At 38.4% G+C, this 27590-nt stretch overlaps 2 protein-coding genes across 2 annotated transcripts; both read right to left on the bottom strand.

The window, feature by feature from the left end:
- LOC112149407 (golgin subfamily A member 6C-like) lies at positions 1–1059 on the bottom strand (the record flags this gene model as incomplete). Its single annotated transcript, XM_024277063.2, is given in 1 exon segment — positions 1–1059. A coding segment is annotated over 1 exon segment (961 nt), but the record flags the coding sequence as incomplete, so codon positions are not given.
- A 1821-nt stretch (positions 1060–2880) lies between these two features.
- Positions 2881–27590, bottom strand: gdpd4a (glycerophosphodiester phosphodiesterase domain containing 4a; the record flags this gene model as incomplete). Its single annotated transcript, XM_024277064.1, has 16 exons — positions 2881–8375; positions 11651–11730; positions 13516–13598; positions 14053–14200; positions 16190–16347; positions 16464–16682; positions 17813–17963; positions 19737–19819; positions 20830–20975; positions 24765–24858; positions 24948–25046; positions 25139–25198; positions 25733–25826; positions 26772–26875; positions 27218–27323; positions 27511–27590. Coding segments are annotated over 16 exons (1812 nt in total), but the record flags the coding sequence as incomplete, so codon positions are not given.

Genomic DNA, 27590 nt, shown 5'->3' with positions numbered 1-27590 from the left:
CCACACGGTCAGTTTCTGATTTCATGTCCTTACATTTAGTCTCCAATGTTTGACGGTGTTTGAGAAGGTCAGTCAGCACATCTCTTTGGTCTTGGAGGGTCTTTGTTTCTGCTTGAAGGGGTCTCAGTTTATTCTGTATCTTGTTGTGCTGAAGAACCAGTTTACGTAACTCTTCCTGCTGCTGTTTCAGATGTGAAGCCTCATCCTGAAGCTGCTTCTTCTTGTCTTCAAGTTGAGACTTTTCTTCAGAGATTTTGTGGAATTCAGCTTTAGCCACTTTTAGTTCCTCATCTGTCCTCTGGAGATCCTGGATTTCTTTCTCTAAAACAGCAATTTCCTGTTTTGGAGCCTGGATCTGAACCTGCAGGTCTCGGATTTGTTTCTGGAGAAGGTTGTGTTCGATCTTTGTCTTCAAATCTTTCTCCCTGGCAACATTCAGTTTCACTTGCACACGATCCAGCTCTGAAAGGTGTGCATTGTCGGCAGTCTTTTTCTGGAGTTCCTTCAGTTGAGACTGGAGAACTCTGTTCTCTTGTTTCAAACTTTTTCTCTCAGACTTGAAGACAGAAAGTATTTGTTTCATTTCCGTTGTATAGTTCAGCTGCTGAAGCTTGAACTGAAGTGTGGCCATAACTGCTTTCAGGTCTTGGTTACTTTCAAAGACCTGAGACGTTCTTTTCCTCTCTTCTTCACACATTTTTTCCACGTGTATCTGCTTTTCGATGTCCACTCTTAGACTCTCCACCTGCTTCACCAGTCTTTTGTTTTCTTCGATAGCAGCTTTACGGGATTTTTTCAGTTCCTTGTATGAAGCGTCGAGATCTTTACTTTTTTGCAATTTCTTGCAAAGGTTCTCAGCATGTTTGTTCAAGGTGTCATTTTGCTGAAGAATTTTCTCGGTGATGATGTTCAGTTCTTCGATGGAAACATCCATCTCCTGAAATTCTTTGTTGTAGGACATTTCCAAAAGGTGATGTACTCTCAGTTTCTCAGACAAATGTGAAACGTGCTTGTTTCTCAGTATGTCGTCGATCAACTCAGACAGCTGTCTGTGTCTGAAACGCCAACTATAAGTAAAACAAGAGCAATGAGACGATGAGGTCATCACCTTCAAAGGCTAAAATGAGTGACATCACTATTACATATCAGTGATGTCACTGTGTGATGTCACTGTGTGATGATGTCACTGTGTGATGATGTCACTGTGTGATGATGTCACTATGTCTATGATGTCAGTGTGCAGACTTTTTTCTTTTTGTTCTGTGTTCAGCTGACCAAGCAGACCTTAAGTGAGAATATCTTGTTTCAAACTGACTTTATTTATACCAAAAATATGAATAACAATAGGCTAACACTGGACGCGGAAGCAGAGTGCGTGCAGCATCCGCTTTCTTAAACCAAACATGCATTTTTCCGTGATGGTCGACAGGCACTTCTTTAACAGCTTTTTTTTTGTTTTTGCCATCATGGATAAATTGTGGGGGGTATCTGTGAAAGTTCAACCTCTAAAGGTTGTCTTGTCATTTGGACAATATGGAAACAGGTTTCCCTGTAAATGAAATGATTACTTTGCTCTTCTGTGGAGTAAGATAACTGTCAAAAAGAAATTGTGCATATATTTAAATTTTGTTTACAACTTTACATTAAAAAAATGAATACAACTTTTAGTTTTACGTTTGACATGTCTCTTGAAGACGACTTTCTCCTGTTCACAAACTGTCAAAAATACGTCATGGGGTCACAGGCTTATACATCGAGTCCGGAACATCGACCGATCCAACTTCACGTGTATGTTCATTTAAAATAAAACAAATAAAGTAGAATTTTTTAGAATGGTATTGATGCCATAAAAGGAAAATTATCTGGATAACCAAAGCTGTTGAAATTTTAATAAAACATAACAAAACACATCGATCTCTGACCACATTTGTGGTTTTCAGCTGATTGTGTAAACAATGTAGCAGGGGATAGTCGTAGACCCAGAAGTGGTGATAAACAACCCAAACGGAGTTGCAGACATGCCAGTCCACTTTGTTTGCCTGCCGCCTCCACCAACCCTCGCCTGGACTCTTAACTACTCTAGTTTGATCTCTGATAGTCCCTGCTCGTGTCTGATCTCTGCCTGTCCAACCCTGCTTTAGTTTTTTGGGCTTTTATCTGTATTTGTCATTCTGTGTGTGCTGTTAAACCTGCTGCACACGGAACCAGCTGTCTGCCCGTTTGTGACAGTTGGGAGGTAAACAGTATGCTACGTGTGCAGTTAATAAATATCAAAGTGCAAGAACAGTACTAAGAAATATTCAGTGGGTTGTAACAGAATGCTGATGCACCAGGTGGCCCAGCACAGGCACCACCCCAGGAGAGTGCCCTCGGCACCAGATGAGCAGCGCACCCCTGCCACCTGGGCCTTCCCCAAGGAAGACCCGTCCCACGCTTCAGGAAACCACCCACCAACCCCAAGGTTCAGGAGAGAACCAGGCAGCGCCCACCCAAAGAGTGTTGTAAACATGGCCCGACCAGGCTCAACCGCAGTTGGAGTTTTGGAGAAGCCCGGCACCCGAGGACAAGGACCAGAACCTGCACCACCGGGACATTGGCACCCCCAGGCTCAGATGTGATGTAGCCCCCAGCTCATGGTCTTACCAGAAGGAAACGTTTGACCTGTAGAATTGCAAAGATAGGCCTCTGTACCTCTGATTTTCTCAGATGTTCAAATACTTATTTGCAGCAGTAGTATACAAAAAATGAATTTAAAAATCATGTAATTTACATCCAGTGTTGCTCTGGAGACACTGCTCTGCAAAGCTCAATAACATGAATCCATTTGATGTCATCTGAAATGCTGCAGCAGCTGGGAGGTAAAACAACAACAAAGAAACATGTCTTTAGTCATCCACAATTTATTGGCATCAAAGCATAAAAGGCAAAAGCATTTTTAAAATCATAACCTGACTAACGTCCGGCATTAAATACAAGCAAACTTTTCTCTAACGGTTTAATTCCAGATGACATGATTTATGACCCGAAAAGTTTAAAACAGAACACATTTTAGAATTTAGCATCACTTTTTAGTACAACACTGTGTGGCAAATAAAAAAAAACAGCACTTTATTCATTTTCTCATCAACAGATTTTCATCATCAAAGTGTTCTGATTCAGAAATTAGTTTTGGAGCTCAGATTCTCTTCTACTTTGGGGTACAGAGAATCTCTGGAATGACATTCAAAACTTCCATTCATCTTTGCAGGTCAAAAAAAATCTAAACTACATCTGCAGGCACACAGACAAGAAAGCGAGAAAGCACTTAATTTTCCTCCTTGGGTTTTTCGGAGAATAAAAAAATATTTCCATGCATCCGATAATTTAGCACAGCAGCCCCGACTGCTGGAAGCTGAGATGAAGTTAATCTTCTTTGAGGTTAAAGTGAAGTTTCACACACACAAAAGTTTCTGATTGGGTAAAAATCACATTTCTTTGTTGGGCACAAACTAATTGATCAGTTTGCATCCATCTATGACCGGGGTCTGCAACCTTCAACACTTAATAAGCCATTTGGGTCAATTTCTCAACCACAAACTCCCAACAGGAGCAGCAATTCACTTCTCAGTAAAATAAGATACCGATTTGTTTTCATATTAATCTTACTATTATGATTACTATAAACAAACTGTTGTTTTTGGCAAATTAAAATGAAGCTTTTTTTTTCTCAAAACTTGAAATAGTAAATAATTTTTGTCAGAGATTTCACATGACTTCTTTTCAAAATAAAAGACAACCTGTGTCACTTAGGATCGTCTCAATGCAGCAAATCATTAGATTTTCCATTTTCAGACAAAGATTTGCAAATTTAATGAACTAAATCAGAGCTAAATCAGTGACAATTTGTCTTACAAACACTTCAAATCCTTAAAGTTGTTTAAAAAATATAAAATCTGGCACTGAAAAATCTGTCAAAAAGCTTCTGATACGTAATGTCCAACTGCTTGTATATGAGTTGAATCTAATTTTCATAGTTTTTTTTTTTTATTTTACTACATACTTACTTTTAAGAGTTCTATTTAATTTTTTTTTTTTCCTGTAACCAGAGAGCTACAGTGGAGGGGTCAAAGAGCCACATTTGACTCTGGAGCTGCAGGTTGCAGACCGCTGATCTATGAGGATGTAATTAAATTTAGAGAAGGGAAAGAATAAACTGGAACACAGTTTAACCATTAAAGACCCATTCTGATAAAAATCCTGTTTTCCGTGTGGCATTTTTCTGACGATGAAGGTCATATATAATGAAAATTAAGCTCCAAATTGTTTCTTCTGAGTATTTTGTAATTCAAAATGTGAATCAGAAGCAGATTAAAAATGTCTTTGAGAAAGAAACTATTTGTAACATAAAACGATAAACGTAATTCCAGTAGTTTCAGAATCTGCTGGAATTACTTTGATCGTTTTAATGATTAAAAAATGACAGTAACTCAAAGAACATAAACAATGAAGCTCAGATGTTAAAGGGTTAATTTGGGGAAAAAACAGCATAATGATGATCAAAAAACCCACTGAAAACGCTTTGAAAGATAAAAAAAATGATCAGAGGTGGACTTTAACAGCAGATTTAGCTAACTTTTAAGATGATCTATAGCATTTTCAGATTAAGTTCCTTCTAGTAGACAGTAAACTTCTTTTTAAATTTAAAAAATGTTATGACGACATTTACAAAAATACAGAAAATGTGAAAAACCCTTTCTCTAAAATTGCTAATCACATTTGTCCTTAATTAGGGGAATAAAAAATAAGTTTTAAAATTTTCTAAAGCCTATTTTGGTACAATCTCTTTGATTCTCAGGGTTATATTTAATAGAAACTACCACTATAAAGAGCCATTAAATCTGCCTCGGTTCAAACGATGATGCAGAGATGAATCAGTGGCTATCACATCCTTTCAGAAAAGCATCAAGAAAACTAAAGTTGGATAAATCCAACACATGCAAGGCTCAAAATGCAAAGCATCTTGGGAGGAAAACCAATGCAGCGCTGCATTGACACCAGAGTCGCTCACAAAAATAAGCTGTCTGATGGTAGAATTCATCATATTCCATAGAATAAATACGGCTGTGCAGCTAGAGTGATGACTGGAGCTAAAATGCTGAACACAAATGCAGCAAAACAGAAACTCGCGACAGCGTGCTGCATAACTATAAGCTCGTCGGATCTGCTCAGACCTTTGACTCATTTTCTGACTTCTTAGACAGCAGTTCTCATTTAATAGTCTTAAAATAAATCAAGATTAAGAAAAAAAAAAGGTTTATTGCAGCGAAACATTTTAGTTTACTGAAACACAAATAAAAATAATGAACACCTATAGCGAAAACTCTAAACTTACAGGTTTTATAAAAATTGTCAAACTGAAAAGAAAATCTGAATTTGGTCCTTTTGCTCGTCTTGAAGTTCAATACATTTCATGTAGGCAACTATCTGTGTATAACTCAAAGTTTAATATTTGCTAAATAAACTCCTGAACGTTACTATCGATGAGCAAATAAACAGTTTCAATGAGTCGTGGAAACAAATCCACAGTCTTGTTTTAAATGGCACTTCCTGAGAGCATCCTGCTTAACCAACTCTCTGGGTTTCAGCTTTAAAGAAGTTTAGCCTAAAACTGCACAGATGACATTTACAGCAACACTTTGGTAAGTTACCGCTTCTGTATTTAGTGTAAAATCTGGTTTTGTCCTGTTCAAAGAGTAGTCTCCGGTGAGTTTCTTTGTTGGTTGAGCTGAAAGGAGCTAAAGGAAGCCTCCATCTATACAGAAGCTTAGCGCAAACACAAATAATGGCTGAGAAAATCTTTCTCAAACGTTTACATTCAGTCACTCGAAGAGTGTTCAAATAACACGTCTAATAACTCACAGAGTGAAGCTTAAAGGAGACCTACTGTGCTGGCCTCCAGCTCTGTGGGCTTTGATGGGATCCAGCAGCTCTGCAGAATTCACAGTTAAAAGGATTGCTTCTCTAATCGCTTTCTCGGCTGCATCTCAGTCCAGCCTTTAAACCAGCTGTAGGACAGAACCCATCAGCTGTTTCTGGGGATTATTTTTACTAAATTGCTAACAGGACATTGTTTGATCCTGAATAAGTTGCCTCTTTGAAAACAGAGAGGCAGATCCACGACATGGCGTGTGGAGAAAGTGATGAAAGAGTTTGGAAATAGCGAGTTCACTGCTATTATTCCTGTGGTTACAAACACTCCTCAGTCTTTACTCATCTGTGGTTCTGTTTGTAACAAAAAATACTAATTAAATAAAAAATCTACAAACTTAGATTATATTAATGTTAATAAACAAATAATGCCACAAAGAAAGAAAAAACTGCTGCTTCTTGGAGCAAGAAGAAAAGGTGCAACAATTGTCCGACTCCATCCATGTTGTCAGCTGTTTTACATCCATCCCAACTTAATCAGTGGTCAGAGTCCGCCTGCTCGCCACGCCTTAGCAGTACAGTGACATACTGACAGCAATCGTAAACTTTTATGGGATCTTTTTAGGAAATGTTTAACCAAAAAATGTGACAGGGAGTTCCTGAAAAACCTTTTTAGGTTAAGCCTCGTTTCCACTGAGCGCTACGGTACGATCCAGTTCATTCTGGCGAGCGTTTCCACTCAGGGAAACTTCGGTTCCTTTGAGCGGTTTGTTTTCACGGCGCATGTGGGGTGTAGACCGCTAGCGTGTCATTCCGTCATTGTAGTGCGAAGACTAAAAAAGCAACAACAATTTGAAAAACAACTTTTTCTTGCTTTACTTCTTGTATATAGTGTATAACAAGAATTGAATGTTGTTTGAAACAAGATTGGGGCGTAGAAGCATACCACTGTAAAGAGGAAAACTGAAATGAGCTTAGCGCTATATTGCTTATATTTGTCATCACTTTCTGCCAATCAGCAGGTGGCTGCAGCGACTGCACCCCAACCGTCCTGTTCCATTTTCTATGACCTATAACAGATGGGGGGCCTCAAGAGTTACGGGTCGAAACTGCTCAATGGGTCCATTTTACAATAGAAACGTTTAAAATACTGTACCGGAGCTCTCAGTGGAAACGAGGCTTAAGTGTTGTGTTCTTGAGAGCAGTTCCATTATTTTGTTGGTTTTGGACATCTCGACTGTGTTTGCGTAATGCTACGTTCACATCGCCTCTGGTGACGCCTGTTTAAACAGCCACTATCAATGAAAGTCTATGTGAGCGGACAAAGTTTTACATTTCGGGTTTCTGCATTCAAATTATGTCCTTTTTTTGGTGTCCAAGTACAAAACGCCATTGAACGCCCAATAAAAGTTAAATTGGTTGACCAATCAGGGACTTGGATGGATGGCATCCCTTTTAAATCACTGAACCCTTTGAAAACTGATCATAAAGGAGAAATTAATAATTGTGACATTTTGTACCAAACTTATTGTATTGGATAAAGACCGTCCAGTGTTAACCCCAAATGCTAAAACTGAGTTCTTGAGCGCGTCAAATACCCGCTGTGAACGTAGCATAGCCCCGGGCTCACACCGCTAGCGTTACAGCTCTGATGCGAGCGCCACAGTCTTTACGTAACTTTAAAAGTACGAGAGGAAATCCCACAGCAGGCGTTCTCGTATAAAGTGTTCTCAGACAGTGAACAATGAAAAAGTCTATCTTACGCAGAAAACATCTGCTCTCCCATCCTTTGCATTCAGAGTTCTGAGAACAGCAGCTTCTTCTCTCCGAGGTTTGGTTTTCAATATCTAGGCATAAGAACGAAAGCAGCTTTTGTCTTTTTACAGCAGAATCTATGTTTCCTTCCTGTTGGAGTTCCCACCCCCAGATGTCCATATGTTCTCGGACGTGTCGGTCTCCATTTTCATCATCTCCACCTTCCAGGCGTTCGATGCCACCTGTGAAGTCAAAGAGCGGACGCAGGATCTCAGGAGCTCTCTCCCAGAGTCGTGTTGCTGAAGGGCACTCGGGCAGTCGGAGCGCAGAGTGAGGATGGCAGCTTACCGAAGTTCCTCTGATGTTTCTGATCACTTCTCTCTCAAAAAATGTTGTGTTTGCTAATCTGACATCCAACCTGAAGCTAACCAGGTCGAGTTCAACTCTATCTAGATGATAATTCGGGTTGAATAAACTAAACTCAGGCACTAGACTAGCACGTATGTTGGCTTAACAAACACTATAAACAAGTTCTTTTTGTGTGATCCTTTTCTCCGTTCTTCGTAGATGTCTTTCTTGCCTCTCTTTCTCCGTCTCTCCTCCGAGTCACTCCTCTGAGATGGTGGGCAGGTGAGGCACGCTGGGGGAGCCGGGGGTGCTCCTCAGATCAGGCCGAACATTCACACTGGAAATGGACCACACGTCACTCATCTCTGAGGAACAGAAGATCAAACAGGAAGGAGTTTACCCACACAGGTGAAAGGCATCCTGGGAGTTAGAGGCCAAAATTAGATGGAAGGGGAGCATCTAAGACTGAAGCTTTAGCTACTGCAACTCTTGAGCCATTCACACAATTTCTGAAGCAGAGAAAAGCAGCTTTGTGTTGATATGCAACACTTTACAGTAGTAAAGTGTTTAAAGTGTTTACAGTAGTAAAGTGTTTAGGACACAATCAATCAGCCAACCCTGTAAGCTTTGGACTGTTATGCAACGGTTTAAGTTAACCATGTGTTGTATCTCAATGTAAAGTCAATATTAAAAGCTGCTTTTCTCTGTTAGATTCAGCCGATTCATGTTGATCAAAAAAGCGTTTGTTATTTTGATCTCACAAGTGTTCTATAAATCATTGCTACCAGAGAAAGGTTTCTACCTTCACCTACTGGACATGCGCACGCTAAAATCACGTCATATTTTTCAGTTTTGTTGTGGTTACTGTGCTGTTATTTGCTGTTTGTGTGACTTTAGGTGACATTTAATTGTATACTTAATGTATCTAATGAAATGCTATTCTTGTTAACTTAGCTCTGGACTTTTAGGCAAGCTCACTTCTTAACCTCTGGGACTCCTAAATAGTTTTCACACTGCTCTATATCTCCGCTGCAGATCCGTGCCTACAGAGTGCCTCTGCGCTCACATTTTTAAAACTAACCACTATGAGTGCGGAATGCGAATAAAACCTTAGCTGAGCGGTTTAGTTCCAGCGTGAATACATATGCGCCACGCTCCACGTGTGGACAGAGGGTTACTATAGACACGGATCCACCAAAGGATTTCCATACTGCTCATTAAGTATACATTATATATTAGTATATTAAATATATATTTCAACCCATGAGTCTGAGCTGCTTCCCCGTAATTGTGTACTACTCTTCTGTGAGTCTTTTTCTACCCTGCTGTGTTTACGTAGTAACACCAAAACTGTGCGTTTTTATACATTTGGATAGCTACATCTATCATACTGTGCTACGGGTAGGAGAAGTTCATGGGGTAGGACAGATCGAAAGAACACCGGTGACATCTCAGAGGTTAAAAGGTGGACAGACTGAAGTGAGCATTAGGGTATGTGTGTAAGGGGCAGCGGGGAAGATGTGGATCCACAGAAGCTCTGATCAGGTCTTAACCACTGACTGTATCTGAGAACTGGAGTGTGATGTCACCCATAGAAAATGTTTTTCTTCCTGATCCAACCAAATGGTGTCAGTTTAGTCAACATTTTTTTGAGATATGGACGCAGCCATGCCGCTCCTTTCTACGACTCTCCACGACCACGGACAACCCAGTAACCTGCAGCATTCGTATGGGTCAACCCCTCTTTACGCGTCCATGTCACTGAGGCACATGCAGTGACTGGTCGAGTCAATGCAACCACTCTCACCAATCAGGAATGAGTCTGTTGGGAGGCCACACCCCTAACACTTTAAAGTGAGCTACTCGAAATCTGTCAATCAAATGCTTTGAATGTTTGGCGTGAGACCACATACTTTTATTGAGGCATCTGATTGGTCAGTTTAAAACTTGAAAAACTTGAAAAACATTTAATGAAAAATGAGGATTATCAATAACATTTTTAAGCAATATTGGTTATTCTGACAAACAGATTGACTGAGTAATAGCTGTTTATTTCTCTATAGAAGTCTATGGGATTTTGGCTTGTTGGAGCCAGGTGGTACTTCCTGAGGAGGGATTACTCCATCCAGTACTCACATAGAGTCAATGGTCTTATCCAACGACCATCACTCTGGATCATGACTTTAAAACGGTGACCTGGATCCGATCCAGAATTAAAGAGGTTCTGGCTTTGCTGCATGATGCAAGGACACGTGTTCTGTGGTTATCACTTCATGCCTGCTCTGATTTACTGTGGCTCCCAGCAGGAGGTCAGTGCTGGTGATGGATGTTATTTCCAACCTCTTTCCTTCCAGTTTGATCTGCTCGCATTTACTTTGTGAGCAGCTTTTTTTTTTTAGGTATTACTCACATCAACTATGATGCTTGAATAAAATTTGAGTCATAACTGAAAGGCAGGAGGGATGATGGGTTTTAAATAATATCCTGCAGTTTTATGATTTCACTGAAAGGTGTTGCAGTAAAGTGTGCTCACAAACAACGGGAGACACTTAGGTTAACAAGCACAAACACAGCTGCTGCTCTTTCCTTATGACAGCATCCCTGCTCATTAGTTGCATGCTTTTGTTTTATACCTGAGCTGGGCTTTAAAGACCCACTCCAATGAAAATCTTTTCTTTTTGGTGTTTTTTACACGTTCTTGTAGCATTTTTCTCATGATGGAGGACATATGTAAAATAGTTTAAGCATTTCTGAGTATTTCTTGGTTCAAATGGTGCTGGATCAGGGGCAGTTTGTGACGCAGCAACTGCAAAAGGCAGACCAAAGTCTCCTTTATCTGCTGCAATTTTGACGCAGCCACTTGCAGACAAATACATCCATCAAAATCTTCATTTTCCTTGGCGTTTTTGGCTACGTTGTTATCTTGGAGTTATGAGGTGCTATAAGCTAGCAGGAAGGAGTGTAAACAAAGGGCTGATGGGAAATGATCGGAGGTTAACTTTCGCGCCAACAGTCCCGCCACAACTCAGAGGCGAATTTCTAATGAGCTCCTGCAGAAAATACGTCTTAAAACAATGATGCAGGCTTTTAAATTTTTAAATAATAATTAAAAAAAACACTTTAAGAAAAAAATTAAGTTGGAGTGGGACTTCATGCTATTTCAGTAAATAAAGTGTTTTTAATATTCGGCTTTTCATGTCTAATGTGAATATTAATAGGGTAATATGATGGTTAATATACTTGATAAGATTCAGAGTTTTTGTTAAGCAGCTGCTGAGTTAGTTAGGAAGCTTGGATTCAAACCTCTATGCCCTAATTTTACCTCTAAAGAATGATTTTACAAACACACAGAAACTTGTAAAATGCAAACAGGATGAGTGCGTACAAGTTTCCAGGAGGGATGGGAGGGCATGCAGGTGTCACTGGCTGAAGACCGATGGGAGGGAAACAAAAGCTCCAGCAGAAGGGTCAGAGTGGAGCGGGTTCCAGTGAACACAGACGATACCAGAAGACTCTGAGGTACAAAAACATCTCAAACTCTCCACAGCCACAAAACAAAGCATCGCACAAAACTCTGCGACCAACAAATTCACTCAAATCGACAAAAACCTGTTTGGTTTGTATCGGACGGTAAGGTTACCTGTCCTGAACTTGCTGTACGGTCCATTCTCGTGGGTCTGGCGGCTGCCGGACCAGAAGGGCAGGCCTCTTTCTCTCCACCTGAGACAAACAAGCATCACACACTGTTCATCAAAGGGAATCGCCGCCGCCCCCGTCTGTGCGCCATATCGGCTTTGATGCTTCTCCTGCAGGGCTGCTGCGTCTGTTCACAAGCTGATCACAGCTCAGGCAAACATCTACAGATGTAACCAGTTACTCGTTACTGTAGTTTGGTTAAAAATGACGGATGCTTTTGACTGTCTACGTACAATTTAAGAGATTTAAAGACCCACACTGATGAAAATTGTGTTTAAATGTATTCTGATGGTATTTTTCTCATTATGGAGTATATATATGTTCTGAATCAGGAGAAGATGAAAATATGCAGTTTGGAAAATGACATATTTGTGTCGCTGGGTGGACCACAAACTCCCTGCTTCACTCCATTCTTATGCATCCACTTGCAGACATATAGTAGGTGTGTTACATTATCGCATTAATCATGATTAATTAATTAATTGCAGACCTTTTAGCACATTTTTTATTGCATTAACCTGATTTTTGCGTTGAATGGTTGCTTCCATAAAGTTTGTTCATGTCTGATAATGCACACCACAAAGAGCATTATCCTGCTCATACTAGGGCTGGGTATCGCCAATCATTTCCAGAATCAATTTGATTCACCAGAGCCTGGATGGATTCAATGTTAATTTATTTTATTTTTTTACTATTATTTCAATCTTCTCAATTCAGTTCGATTCAATTCAATTTTGAGTTTACACGGTTTACAGATTTAGACACATTTGTTTAGAAATACATTAATAATCTATATATCTTTTAAATATATATATATATATATTAATCTGATACAGTTCACATACTGTAAAATTTATTAGTGAAATATAATGAGACTGTTACCAGCATACATGGTTTCTCAAACAGAGAAGCTCCAACAATTGTTCTGCCTCTCCTGGAGGGCGTTTCAGTTTGGCCACTAGGTGGCGATCATGCTACAGTATGACACCTTATTCCAAAAGAAGAAACTAAGAGCCAAAAACGATGCTTTAGACCAGGGGTCCCCAAACTGAGCTGTGTCTGGCTGTACGGCTGGAAAGCTCTGATACTGTTTGCCATTTTTGTTGCACTGCTAATGTCAGCTTGGGGTTGTGAGGGGCTGTGAGCTCGTGGGAGAGAATGTAAACACAGAGCTCTCAACAACATTGCTGTGTGCCACCCACAACTCACAGGGGAAATTCCAATGAACTCCTGCCACTCTGCAGAAGCTATGTCCTAGAAAGTGACAAAGGTTTTTGATTTTGGCAAAAAAACGACATAATCCCAACTAAAAGACCACTGGAAACAATTTGAAAGTACATCAAAGACGATCAGAGTGGGTCTTTTTAGAGAAATACATGATTTGCATCTGAAGTTAAATTCTTGTTTTCAATTAGAACAGATAATTTGTCTGTGACTTTATAGATAGATTTGGCTAAAATAGCTTGATTGATTTAGTTAAATGGGGCAGAGACGATAAGTTTTCTTCTTTCTGTCCCCTTTTGAGTATTATGATTTTTTTTGTAGTGTGCTATGAAAATGAAGAAAATAAACTAAACTAAATTTGAGTTGGTTTCAGGCAGATCATGTTCACATGACTAAGCGCGTAAAAAACATCGGTAGTGATCTTATTTATCATTTTTATAACAGTCTTGATGGACACTAAAAATCCAGAGTAAACATGAACCATAAACTCACAGACAGTCAGGGTGACTCAGCCTGGCAGAGTCTTAAATAACCGCACATCAGACACGTCACTGAACTGGAGAAGGTATTGAATGCGCCTCTTACCAGTGGAATACGAAAATTGCAAAGATGAGGATGGCGGACACCACATCCGTGAGGATCCACATCAGACCGTATTCTTCTGGCGTCTGCAGACGACAAAGAAAGCTTTGGTTTGAGCTGAGAAGAAATCAAGGTTGTGAAGCGAACAATCAGCTGTGAGAAGAAAAGGACTTGAACTCAGATTCATGAGATCAGACGTGTGGGAAATGAAGGGAGTGTTATGCAATCCTCAAACACCCACGGTACCTGCTGAAGCCACCTGTGATTATCCTCCAACTCACCACAGCAGTGGGAATATGCCAGATGTTAATAGCTTCAATTACAAAATGTGCTTTTAACCAGAATGTTCTGAGCTTTAATCAGAACGGCGGAGATCTTTAACATTTACAGATCAGTGAATTCAATGAAAGGGTTCATTTTGCAGACTTAAAATGAAAGTTTAATGTGGAAAAATACTTTTTTTTATGTTTCTTGCTTCTTTTTAAACATTTAATCATCTACAACATTAAGGTAAAACAATGGTTAGAGTCTCCGGCTCACCATGAGGAAGAGTGGCTTGTCCATCTGGGACAGGATGTGGATGGAGTTGGTGGTGACAGACTGAGCTCCGGCACACCAGGCCAGAGTGTAGAGCCACGGCTGGCTGATGACGTACAGGTTGGTGCTGATGTTCACTGACAGATATTTGCTGCACATGAAAACAGGAAGTCGATTGGAGGTTCTGGACTGCTTTATACACATGCTTCCATCCAAAACTTCAAAAGTTTGTTTGAAATACAACCATTAAAAAAACTCGACGTAAGTAATGAAATCTTAATAATCAAAATCCACAATAAAACCATGTATTATTATTATTTTTAATATTTTGTTAAACTTTCTATGCAAACTGACTCAGCTTAAACTGAAGGGAAAACTAGATTATAAACTAATAAAAAAAATAAAAATTTGAAAACAGCTTTAAGCTCTTATGTATTAATTGTAAAGTTGAAGAAATTTTTAAAAATTAGAAACATAAAATTGTAAATATGCCAAAATAACATCTTAAAATTGATAGAAAAATTAAAAACTGAAAAAGAAGTAGTACATCTGAAACTTGAACAAAAATAAACATTTAAACCTAAAACAGTTTCCAAAAAAAAAAAGAATAATGTCTTTCTGTATTTTCAACTTTGCTTTCGGTTTCATTTCATAGTGTTCAAGTTTTCACTGCTGATCTTAATTTTACTTGAGGGTGGAGCTTTGAGCTCATTGGCTATTGGAACATGATTCCCATCATTCCCAAAGGCGGTGATGTGAAGTATTTTATGCTCTGGAACGGTGTCTGTTTGGCTACAACTGAATTCCCACTCCAATCCCTAACTACTAATAAACTATACAGTGGAGGACTATCCAGTGGTCTGGATTTTAAGAGTAATTCAGACATCATGCTCACTGGTTTTCCACAAAGACTTCTAGGGCACTCGATTTTGGAACTGTAGACTCGGACAGCTTTACAAAATCTTTCCCCAATTAGAATCAAGTCCTGGCAGCCAATGAGCCTAAAGTCCCGCCCCCCACGTACAACCCGGATCTGGAGCGAAACTGAAAGGAGATAAAATGAAGTGGAAGAAAAGAGTTGAAAATACAAAACAGCATCTTTAGATATAAATGTTCTTGTTAGTCAACTTTCAAATGTATTTTTGCTTCAAATTTTCAGTATTTCTTTCAAGTTATTATGTTTTCAAATTTACAATTTTATTTTTCACATTTTCAATATTTCATTCATGTTTACAATGTATAAAAAAATGGTATTAAATGTACAATCTGGTTTTTCACTCACTTTAAACTGATTCTGATTTGACCTCATTATTCTGTCTGATACTAAATATCTGTGATCCGTCTTTAAAGGCAATAAAATCAAACTAATAAATATTTTAGAGGACTATTTTAGAGGATCATATTTTTCCCAGAGTTCAGGGCCTGCAGACCTCAGGACATGCAGACTGGTGTGTCTAAACCTCCTCCACCTTCTTTCTTTTCAATAAATGTCGTTTTAGTTTCTTATCCGTCTTTTCTCTGTCCACTCTCCGCCTCCTTTCAATCACCTTTTTTTTCCTACAAATGATAACGGCGGTTCACAGGGGGCATATATTACACAGGTTACATAACTAGAGACGGGAACATTAGCGCGGAAGAGGCCGTTTAGAAAGTTCAGAGAGAAATGCCTCAGCCTCAACAGCATTTGCAAAGCGCACTTTCTAAAGGTTATATGGAGGAGATTACATAACTAAGAGCTTCAGCTACTGTAGGTGTGAAATACTTTCAGTTTGTCTTTTTTTCTTATATCCAGTAATGCTCCCTTTTGAGTAGAGATTTTAAAAGTTAGTTGATATTTGTATTTTATTTTCAAACAGTATTTTCTGTCACAAGCTCACATATTTATAGATTTATCAGATTTTAATTCCTTTGTAATTTTAGCTGTTTTACATTGACACTACAAAAACAAAACCTTCATAGGGGAAAAAGACAATCGTTTCATGAGAAATTGTCTTATTTTGAATTACATTTTTTTAGCCAAGTAATCTTAGACATAAACACGTCTTAATGACAAGAACTTTTTTTTAATGAGACCACTTTTTTCAACTTTGTTGGCAGATTTTTTTTGCTTTTTCAAAGAAAATGTTTCATGAGTTTGTACCGTATCTGCTGCTGTGACATGCTGCTGTAGTGCAGGTTGAGTCTGATGATGTGGTCATCGGTCAGTTCCTGGATGGAGGCTTTTTCTCCTGACGTCTGCTGCAGCTCCGGATCGACAGCATGGACCAGCTTCCTGTCTTCTGACGGCAGCCACAACACCTAAAAACACGTAGAAACAAACTTATTAAGCATTACTAAAGATGCTGAATATCCAGATAAAGTAACCTAAAGCCAGTCTGCTTCGTGGATCTGAACTACGCTCCATGTCACGGTACCTGGGAGGAATTGATGTGGGCCTGCACGACCTCCAGAGTGGTGTTGATGTATGACTGACTGTAGGGGTGTCCGTGAGGGGGCCTCCGCAGATCAAACAGCACCAGTCTGTTGCTTTTGGCAGCTACCTCCAGGAACTGGGCCAGTGAGGGCACCGACTGGTTTTGTGCCTGCAAGCGATCTTCCTCAGACAGCGACGATGCCGTGCCAAAGGGATCCCTCTGCAGTGCACAGGAGGGTTTGAAGTGTCAACAAGCAGAAGAGGAACTGACACTTTTGCAGACATTTAGATTCAATCGTTTTTAGTTTTTTTCTATTTATTGGCAAGTATCCGAAGATCTAGAGGATCTTATATTGCAATAAAATCATAATTAAAAAGGAATGGCTTACAGCTCATGTCATATTAGGCTTGAAAGGTAAATACATGACGTCTGTGTGAAGAAATAAACCATTTTCTCTAATCTAAGCATGACACATCAGCTCCTTAAAATGACCTAAAAACAGAATGGGGTAACTCATCTTATGCCAAAGACACCTAAAGAATACGTTTGGGTCACATAGCCTGAATGCTCTATATTACTGTGCTGGCCTAATGCCAGTAGGTAACCGTAGCAACAGAAACTTGGAACATCGGAGGACATTCTACAGCAAGACAGTAGAAAAGATCTGCTCTTCAAATCTCTCTGATGAACATGTCAGAATTTCTATCAAATTTACCAACAACAGCAATTTAAATTTAAATAGTTTGCTCCTTGTCTAACATATTCTTTGATACAGAATAAATTCTTGTTTATGAATCATTTAATTTTTAACTAATTAAATATTTCTTTGAAGTATGTCTTGCAATAAAAGTGATCTAGAAAACTACTTGTGGATTTTGTTTAATCATCTGAGCAGAAACAAGCAAACTTTTCCACTAAAATGATGCTTTGGATCACTAAACACAACATTTAGTGTATATACCACTCCTCCCCACTGTAACAGAGGGAGGTCGGTGCAGGCTCTGTAGCCGTTACCATGACAACGCATATCAAATAGTCCACTTTTTAGGCAAAACAATTTAAATGTAAAAAAATAACAAGCTTATAGTACTAAAATTTGATTTAATTTGTATTTCTTTTGTAAGTGACTATGGTATAAGTGGGATAATGCCCAGTGAGGTGTTTATTATCAGAAATTAATGGTCTTTGTGGAAACAACCGTCTGACACAAAGAGGGGCATTGATAACTTCTAATAATGAACACGTCATCTGGTATTATCCCTGACCTATTTAAACCTTTATGACTGGTGTTGAGGTCGTTTAGTGGAGCTTTCTTTGGCTAGGTAGCAATAGTCTGTTGCATGACGCACCGATAAGAACCAGCTGCCAGCGTTCAGCTGCTGTAACTCTGTCCACGTAAAGTTGGAGGCGTCCAGGTGTGTTTGGTTTGGAAAAACTTCTGCCACATTGGTGGTCCTCCTCAGAGTGGAGTCGTGCATCAGGAATGGAACACCGTCATAACTAGACAAAGGAAAAGAAAACAAACTTTAGGTCATTATGTAAAGAACAATGATGCATCTGGGACAGACATGTTGAAAACACTATTTTCATCGGAATGGGTCTTAGCATGGTGATTCAAAAGCTAGAAAAAGATAAGAAGTACAGAGCAAACTAGGCAAATAGCACTACCTGTGATAATGCAAGCGTGAATGCTGTAGGCTGAATGTGACCGCTGAAGATGTAAGAGTTGTTAATAGCTGAAAATGCTGAAACGGATAGCTAAAAATGTTCAAGCTGAAAGCTAAAACGCTGAAGCTGATAGCTTGCCAAAATATAAGCTAAATTCTAAAACAGCCAAAACACTGGAAAAATGTCTAACTTTGCTAAAACAGATAGAATAATGCTAAAGTATTGCTAAATTCCACATTAGGCAAAATAACTTTAAAAAGTCAAATTTTGTCAAAACAGGTAGCATAATGCTAAAATATTAGCCTTACTCCAAATTTGCCTGAAGAATTTTAAAAAGTCAAGTTTTGTCAAAATAGCTAAAACATTAGATGAACTCAAAACTGGCATAAAAACTAGAAAATGTATATTTATAAAAAAAAAAAAAAACAAACAAACAAAAAAAACGTTAGCATAATGCTAAATTAAAAGCTATATTCCAAATTACATTAAAAAAAACAAGTGGTTGCTGAAGGTATTAAAGTTTGTTGTCTCTAGCTGAAGTATGCAGAAGTTCATAAGTTTCAAAGTGCACAAAGTTTTTCAAGGATTTCAGCGATTTCTCATTGACAAATGTCCTGAACGAACTGAACGTATCGATATCAAGATTGCTATATTTGCTGAAAGTGCGATAGAGTTTTTAGCGAGTCGAAAAATGTACGTAAAGGAGCAGGAGTATCACTCCAACACAACAAGAGAACCAGAATGTGACTTTATGTAACAAAAATCTAAAATAAATTACTCACAAATTATGTTTGACAAAAATGAATCCATTACATGGGAAAATAATAACAAATAGGCTTTTTACGATGCTGCTTTTGCAGTTAACTGTATTATGCAACAACTCATTGACACACTCTTACATAATAATAATATACATCTTAACAGATTGCTTCAGAAAACTCTTGATAGCTTAATAACGCAGAAACTGCCACGCCACGAACAAACACGCCTCCCTTTATCGCACGTGAACGCTGCACTGGAGTCCCCAGGATCAGCAGAGGCTTGAGATTACGATAACCTGGTAATGCTGAGTCGTGTCATGCAGATAATCCTCTTTTCAGCCCATAAAATGCCAGACCCAAAGCTACGGGCTAATGGGAAAGCTAAAGGCCAGCAGGATTAAGGGAACGGTAATCACCTTCGGAGGGAGAGCAGCAGGCGAGCATCTGATCTGAATAATTAGGATTGAGGCACAGATTCGGATTTGCTTTCAAAATGCACAATCAAATGTGCAACACAGAAAAAGTTAAACTTCCTTAGAAGTTTTCCAGATTCTTGAAACGACAACTGATCCATCTGTGAGGCCTTGAGATGAACAGAACCACATAATGTCCCGGTTGTGAAAGCAGGTCGTCGGGGTTCTAATCATTCTAATTAGTTTTTGCTCTAGTTAGTTTCATTATGTTATATTCACAACCATATCTGAATGATTTAAATATTGTTGATTCTATAGTCTGAGATAAGCAAAAGAAATGGATTAATGACACATTTGGATTTTACATTTTCCAATCTATGTGGATTTCTCCAAAAAACAGCTGACGTATTAAAGAGAAGAAGGGGAAATACCTGATGGTGACGTCCGTCTCCAGTCCTTGTGCTCCAGCTTCCACGGCCCTTTCAAAAGACATGATAGTATTCTCCGGAGCAAGCTGCAAACGCAGACATTAACAACACTGTGGTCAAAGGAAATCCACGCTTTCAAAGTCAAGACTTATGCTGAAGAACGTTCAGACTTCCAACTATAAACTAATATGCTGATTTTTCTAACCTCACACGTGCATATTGTGATGAAAACTATTTTTCCACTTGAGTGCACAACACAAGAATATCAATACCAATTTAGCTTTCCTATTTACAACTCAAGAAGGCATGTGTTGTTTATGCTCTTTAGTTTATGTTTTGGTAGTGGTCGCTGATTTTCTGTCCTACGTTTTAAAAGAATCTCAATAAAATAATGTGATGTCAATTTATTTTTTAAGTGAGAATGTGTTGAACAACAAAAATGTAGAAAGTTTAAGATAAAAATATCCTAAAAAGATTTAGAAGTCTCTGCAGTTCAATTCAGTCATACATCCTTTAAAGTTAATTTGCTCTAAGGTCACGTATAGAATGCTGAGCTTAGAATAATAATAATAAAAAAACAAATTCTACATTTCCAACCTATAGTTTGAATACATGTCTGTTGCACTCCCAAAGCTCTCTATGCACAGATTTGAACCCACAACCTGCTAGTTTGGACACTCTTCTACTGAGTGATTTCATATTTGTCCCTTCATTTCCTTAAACTCTGCAAAATGCTCACTCCATCCAGTTTATTAAAAGATCCAGTGCCCAATGACACACTTTTGTTTATATGAACATCTTGATCATCTAAATACTGTAAAAAATGCTTCCTAGAGCCAAGTCAAAAAATCTTAAAATTTGAAAAATAAGCAAAAAAAAATAAAATAAAACAGCCGACGGGGAAAGAAAAGTTCTCTTACCAAGAATTCTTAAGACATATTTTCTTAAACTAAGATTAGTTTAAAGATTTTTCAAATTATTTAAAATCTCAGCCGTTCTGATTTTGTGTTTGTTCTTCTTTAGAAATAGTTGTTTGGTTTGTTTCAAAGTTACCTGTAGTTTTAATAGAACCTAGACTTGTGTAGCTCGCTCTTACCATTGGAGCTCCTCTGTGCCCAATAAGAGTGGGTGCAGGTCCCAGTGTTCCCGCCTCTTTAATGCAGGGGGAGTACATTCCCAGAGGCACCAGATACAGCGAGAACAGGACAGACAGGAACAGACCCAGCACTGCGATTTGACGCACTAAGAACACAACAAAGAAACTTGTCTTTACGTTGAAGAAATCCATGATAAGACCTTCAGGTATTAGAACAACGATGCTTTGGATTCAGACTCATATGAACAGTGACTACATGGTGTTATTTTTTTCCGTGTAATCTGATTCTGATGGAGGTTTTATTTCTGATTCTCCCCATCACACTCAACTTATTCTTCTTAACGCATGTCAAGTCACTTGGTCATGTGACGAAAACACAACCGCTACTTTCTTAAAGCGGCTGAGTTTAATTGAACCCCCCTAAACTAGTAAAGTTAATAAACAACAAACGTATTTGGAAAGCTTCTTTTGAAGAGAGAAATCTGCATTTTACAGACAAAAACCAGGAGTTTTTAGTCCAAATATAAATTTATTGCATAGACTGTATATGAGAATTGGACTGAGTAACTCCTCCTCCTTTTGCTCCAAACAGGAAGTAACCGCCGCTCTCAGAAAACAGAAATCCCATAGACTTCTATTGAGAAATCAGCAGCTATTACTCAGTCCTTGTATTTTTCAGAAGAACAATTCTGGCTCTGGTGCCTTTTTAAACATGTTTTTGATAACCCCAATTTTTCATCTCTTTATATTTTTTCTGTATCGCTAGTTATTCAAGTTATTAACTGGCCAATCAGGAGCCTCAGTTAAAACATGTGGTGCCCGAAACATTTGATTGACAGATTCTCCTGAGCCCGCGTTCAGAGTAAAGGGTGTGGCTTTAAAACAAGCTGACTCATGATTAGTGAGAGCGGTTGCCATAGAAACAATAACTCAGACCGACTAGGACCAATCACAGCTTACTAACGTCATCTGGTTCCTACATGACAAAGTTCATATCATGAAAAAATGGCGGCTAAATTGACTCAATCTCGTTGGAACAGGAAGTAAGGCATTTTTAGTGGGTGGTGTTACAATCAGTGTGTTCAGTTCTCTCTTATACAGTCAATGATTTATTACGACAGTCATTCCCACAGACTATAATAATAATAATAATAATACATAATATTCAGCAACTGTCTGTTTAATGTTATGAGGATGTTGCTAATAAAGTTGTTCCAACAGTTTAATGATTATTTACCAAAAAAACCCAATTGTTTCTGTGATTTTTTTTTTCAAATAATTTCATAGAGTTGGACGAGGCTGAAGTTGCCGTCTGATTTTTTTTGCTTCCCCTTTGACAGTTATGGGTTAAGGGGGAATCAATATCTCATTTCTATGGTTCCAAATCTAGAGTGCAAATAAAGTTCAAAGCATCTGCAAGAATTTTACAGAGGATGAGGATAAATTTCACCCTTAAAAGTTGAGGGAAAAAAGTCGGATTCTCCTTTCAGTCTGGTACAGACCAGTCCGTGAAAATACACTGACATTAAACCGGTCCATGGCCTGAAAAAGGTTGGAGACCACGGAGTTAAACAGTTACAATGACTCGTTCCAATAACACACAATGGTTCTTCGTCAATGATCATAGCAGAAGCACAGATAACAGTGTTTATCTTTCTGGGCAACACTCAGTGAATTAAAACGTAACATTTTTTTCTGGATACTACACAGTTTTACTATTAAATAAGTCAAATTTCAGGTAAAAATAAAGAGAACACCAAGTTAAAGTTTTAAACCGTTTTCTTTCCACCTAGTAGAATGGAAGAAAGCCAAAGTCCTTTCACTCTGCCCACTCCCAAATTTTCTTTTTTGTATCTTTTGCCAGGAGAGGCGCCCAGCATGACTCAGCTTTACTGTAGCTGCTGAATCACCATGGCAACAAGGCACTCTTCCCATGGTGACAAACTGAGAAGATAGAGACGCAGCAACCGGGAGGTCAAAGTCATTCAGAGGAGAGGAAGAGTTCTCCAAAACAAAATGCACAAGAGAAAATAGATCCAGATGAAAGCATGAATAGAAAAAAAGAAGAACATCACGAGTGAGAAAAAACAAAATACACAAGAGGACAAAAAGACAGATGGACAGGAAGTTTTTTGTTAAAAGAAAGTAAAAAAGACTGCTAGTACCAAATGTTCTGCACCACAGGTACACTAAAAAAGTCTTCTTTTTTGTACTGAACATGATATTGCACCTTTTTTATTGATGCATTTTTGTTGTGCTGACTGATATTTAAGTGATTTTGTGGGGTACACGGAGCTCTGTCAAACTGTCAAAAAAAAATAAAAATGCTAAAGCGAGTAAAAGGTAGCTGCGTCGGACTTCTTTTTTGTGTTTACAAATAAAGTTAGGAGTTACTAGCTGTGGTTACATGTGCAAAATGTATTTAATCGGATCAAAGATCGGATTAGAATTGAACTGTGTACATGGTTCTGAAAAACTTTATCCGATTGTAACAAAAGTTTACATATCCAACACGCTCGATAGGAATAAATCCTGATGACATAGGCAGAAGTATCTAAAATACCGGAAATGTCTGTAGAAGAAGAAATAGCGAGTTCCATTGCAAACAAACAAAGTAGTGAAACAAACAGAGTCGATTTCCTAAACGTGCAATTACTATTATTATTATATTTTTTATTTTACAGTGACTCTTCGCTCAAAATTTTCTAAATACGGTGCTTTATTCCTGGCTCCACATGTGTGGAAGAAGAGTTAGGTTATTGTTGATACGTACCAACAACAACATTTAGTCTTGCACACACTTTAAAAATGTGCGGTCCATACAGCAATGAGGCTGCATGTAAATACACGGGAATGACATCAGCCTTTATTTTGTCTGGACATGACTGGAAACAGGAATTCATGGGTTTGTTTGCACCGTTTCTCAAGATCGCGCAGTGCAGCATTTCTGCTTTCAAAAGCTGCCACCGCCAGCTCACACAGCTCTGAAGCCGCTCAGAGACACAGTTCTCCCAGGAGACTCTGTTTTCCTGAGGTGGACTGCGGATCTGAAGCCTCCTCTGGATCGCACACCGTAACAAAGCACCCTCTCCTGTTCACAGACATGAAGCCACAAGTCCAGCTGTTCTGCTCAGAGACATGGTTTGCTCATGCAGAGCAGCCAGCTGCTCCCGTTCACGCTCCAAAGTCTCCTCTGGAGCGCCACATCGTCTATGCATGACATCAAAATCCAGCACAGTAATGGCCCGCAACACGATCGGATCAAAAATCGCCATAACCCACCTATGTCGATCTTAAGGAAATTTTGATCTGAAGGAGTCTGATCGGGTCAGAGTATTCCAATGGATTTTATTCCGATCAGGTGTTTATTCCAATTATTTGAGTCCATATAAACGCAGCTACTGTAAATATGCTAATGCTGCTAACGTGTAGCGGCGTCAGACTTTATTTTTGTTTAGACACTTCTAACGGAGTCGGGAGTTGGCATAAGTCAATGGGGTCAAATTAGGATCAGTTTAAAGTGAATGAAAATACGAAAAAAATAAAATGGAGCATTTGAAAAACAATATTGAAAACTTGGAAAAAAATATTGAAAATTTGAAAAAAAGTACATTTGAAACTTGAATAAAAAAAAAAAAACAAAGACTGTTACCAATAAAAAATATAATACTTAGGTGTACTTTCAACTTTCCTTTTTTTGTTTCTCATTTTTTGCTTTCAGTTCTCTGTTGTCCGCTTCAATTTCAGAATTCAGAAGATTTCAGAAGATCAGAATCTTCACTACTAAGCTGATCCTAATTTTACATGGGGGTGGGGCATTAAGTGTGCCTTAAATATGACAAAAGCCGGAAAATAGTCCATTCATTGACAGTGCACCCTATAGTGTAGAAAATAGATAAAAAATAGAAGTCATCTATTTTCACATGAAGTTTTACCTTTCTTGTTCATTCTGAAAAAGTGCAGTGCAATAGGCCACGACAGGACTGCCATGATGGAGACGGCCCCCAGGTGAAGGTAAGGTGCTGTGACCTGAAGACCAAACGGATTAAAAACAGTTATCATCAAAACCGACCCTCTGAACATGTTCATCCTGTGATTACACGCTAGCCTCGGCCAACCTGCAGCGAGAGAAGGAGAGTCTTCCATTCTTTGCTCCAGAGGTCAGAGAGGACGGCCGTGGCTGCGACGGAGAACACCAGCGTCACCACGATGCCAGTCTGGAACAAAAAAATAAAAAATAAGAATGATTTGAAACCTAAAGAGAAAATAAATACAGACTTTTGATGTTTCTGTGTCTGTTGGGCTGTACCTTGTGACTCCAGTGTAAGTACAGCCTTTGACCCTCAGACAGCAGACACACAGCCAGGACCTACAACAGTTCAGAACAACTGTAAATATTAAATACATTAATGTCACGTAAAGGGATCAACTTTAACCCTTTAACACCTGAGGCATTGCAGGTGACGCTAAACAAGAAATCTTTAAAATACTGTAATTTTTCAATCGTTAACACAATAATTCCAGCAGATTTTGAAGGAGAAAAGCGCTTTTCTCCTTCAAAATCTACTGGAATTATTGTGTTAACGATTGAAAAATTACAGTAAATCAAAGAGTATCTGTATCCGCAAAGTTTGAATATGAAATCAAAACATTCTTACTAACATCTTCAAAATGACTAAATCTTTTGAATTCAGAATCTCAATGAGTTTATCAGTGTTTAGTTAAAATAACACATTTGATCACAGCTACACCAGTGAAATATAATATTTAAGGTAAAACATCAAACCCCCAAACATTACTTAATAACAAAAAGTCAAATTAGTCACCAATCATTACATTTTACTTTTCATAGTAATGTATTAATCTTTAATTCCTGCTCTGACAAATATATGTTGTTATTTACCAGTAATAGGGCGATGTATGTGAAGAGAGCAGCTGCAACAGTCAGCAGGACCAGAGACCAGGGGAACCAGAACCCCAGAGTCCCAAAGTTAAACCTGGAACACAGAACCAGAGAAAAATGTATGATGACAAAAGACTGGAAAACAGAAATTAGAAAAATATGTTAATAATATATTTTTTGTAAATAAATAGATTTTCATTTATTTAACAAGATCATTTAAGAGTGTAAAAAATAAAATGTTGACAAATACAACTTTTTTTTTAAATATTTGGTATGAGAATTTTGGGAAAAAAACGATAGTAAATGTTGTAATCAGTTGCATAATTAACAGGGTTCCTCATGTTTCTTCAAGTTAAATTTAAGACATTTTAAGACCTTCTTAAGACCTTGCAAATTAAAAATGAAGAACAATTTCTCGGCCAAATTCCCAGCCTTAAGGACGAAGAAAAACAGAACCCTTGTCAGAACGGAGTAACGTAATCAATAACAATTCAAATTTCAGTGATTAAATTACAATTACCAGACCACAGAAAACCTTCATTAGCTACATTTTAGTGCAGTAAAACCATCTGTAAATAATAAACCAAATTTATGTAAACAGTTTGTCTCTGATGTTGACTTTTGGTTAAATGAAACAAAAAGTGAACGTATTAAAAATGAAATAAATAAAAAAATTTAAAAAAAGAGTACTGACTCATTTGCGCTAATAAAGATCTTGAGATTGGTCAAAGTAAAAATAAAAAAACTATAAACATGGACAAATTTGCACACAAAAAAATTTAAAACCACAAAAGTCTTACAAAAAAAGATTTTAAAATGTACCATTTTTAAGACCAAAATGTCAAATGTAAGACTTTTCAATTGTTTTTTAAGGCCTTATTTCCAAATGTTCAAGTTCAAGGATTTTAGGACTTTTTAAGACCCTTCGGGAACCCTGAACCAAATAATAAACCACTAATGAAAGTTTAATGAGCAAATTTGAAAAGTTAAGAACAAACTAGTGAAGTGAACTGATATCCTACCCTTGGGGAAAACTCACCAGTCAAAGTCGTTGTAGTCGTTCTGAGCTTCGGTCCAGAAATAAAGGAAAACAAAGCTCAGGAAGAAGGTTAGGATCAGGAGGCCAAAACTGCCACATTCCACCTGGAAGCACAAACACAGAAGATGTGTTTAAAATAAATTAAATCTGCTTCATCATTTCTATGTCTGTTATTTCTATGACAGTTATTTATGCATTTAAAGATACTTTATTTTCGAGATGTGGATAAATCTACTAGATCTACTACAATAGAGTATTTATCTTTAAAAAAGAAGGCAGTCATGGGACAGGACATAAAACATTAACTTTGACTGCACATGCTGTTCTTTCTCCATAAAAAGAGGTTAACAACCGGCAGATTCAGGGGAACCTACACGGGAATCGATTCCTTCAGCACAATCAGCAAAGCAGCCATTGACTGCAGGTGCTGCTGTCTGTGCTTTTACCTTGCTGCAGCAGCACTCTCCCGGCTGTGCGCGGGCTCTTTGGTATCGTCTCCATTGGCAACCGTAGAGACCAGCCAGACAGGAGACAAAGGGCTGGTGTTCATACCTGGTAAAATCATTTGGGAGGCAAACATTGGAGATGAGAACTGAAACATGACACATTTAAGTCATGGAAGAAGAACTGGTGCTTTTTTTGAACAGATTTGACAGAAACATGAATCATGTTTTTATATTTATTACAATTCTTTTAACATTTATAACTCCATGAGCCTGAACAGATGTCTGTTCTTTACCTCTGCAGCAGCTGCCGCCGCACCACCTTTAACTTCCCCAGCTTCAGTCTGGTCACGGGCCTGCCCTCACCCACAGCCCA

Source organism: Oryzias melastigma, linkage group LG13 (genome assembly GCF_002922805.2).
Source record: "Oryzias melastigma strain HK-1 linkage group LG13, ASM292280v2, whole genome shotgun sequence".
Taxonomy (NCBI): domain Eukaryota; kingdom Metazoa; phylum Chordata; class Actinopteri; order Beloniformes; family Adrianichthyidae; genus Oryzias; species Oryzias melastigma.
This window is presented reverse-complemented; position numbering and strand designations above follow the sequence as displayed.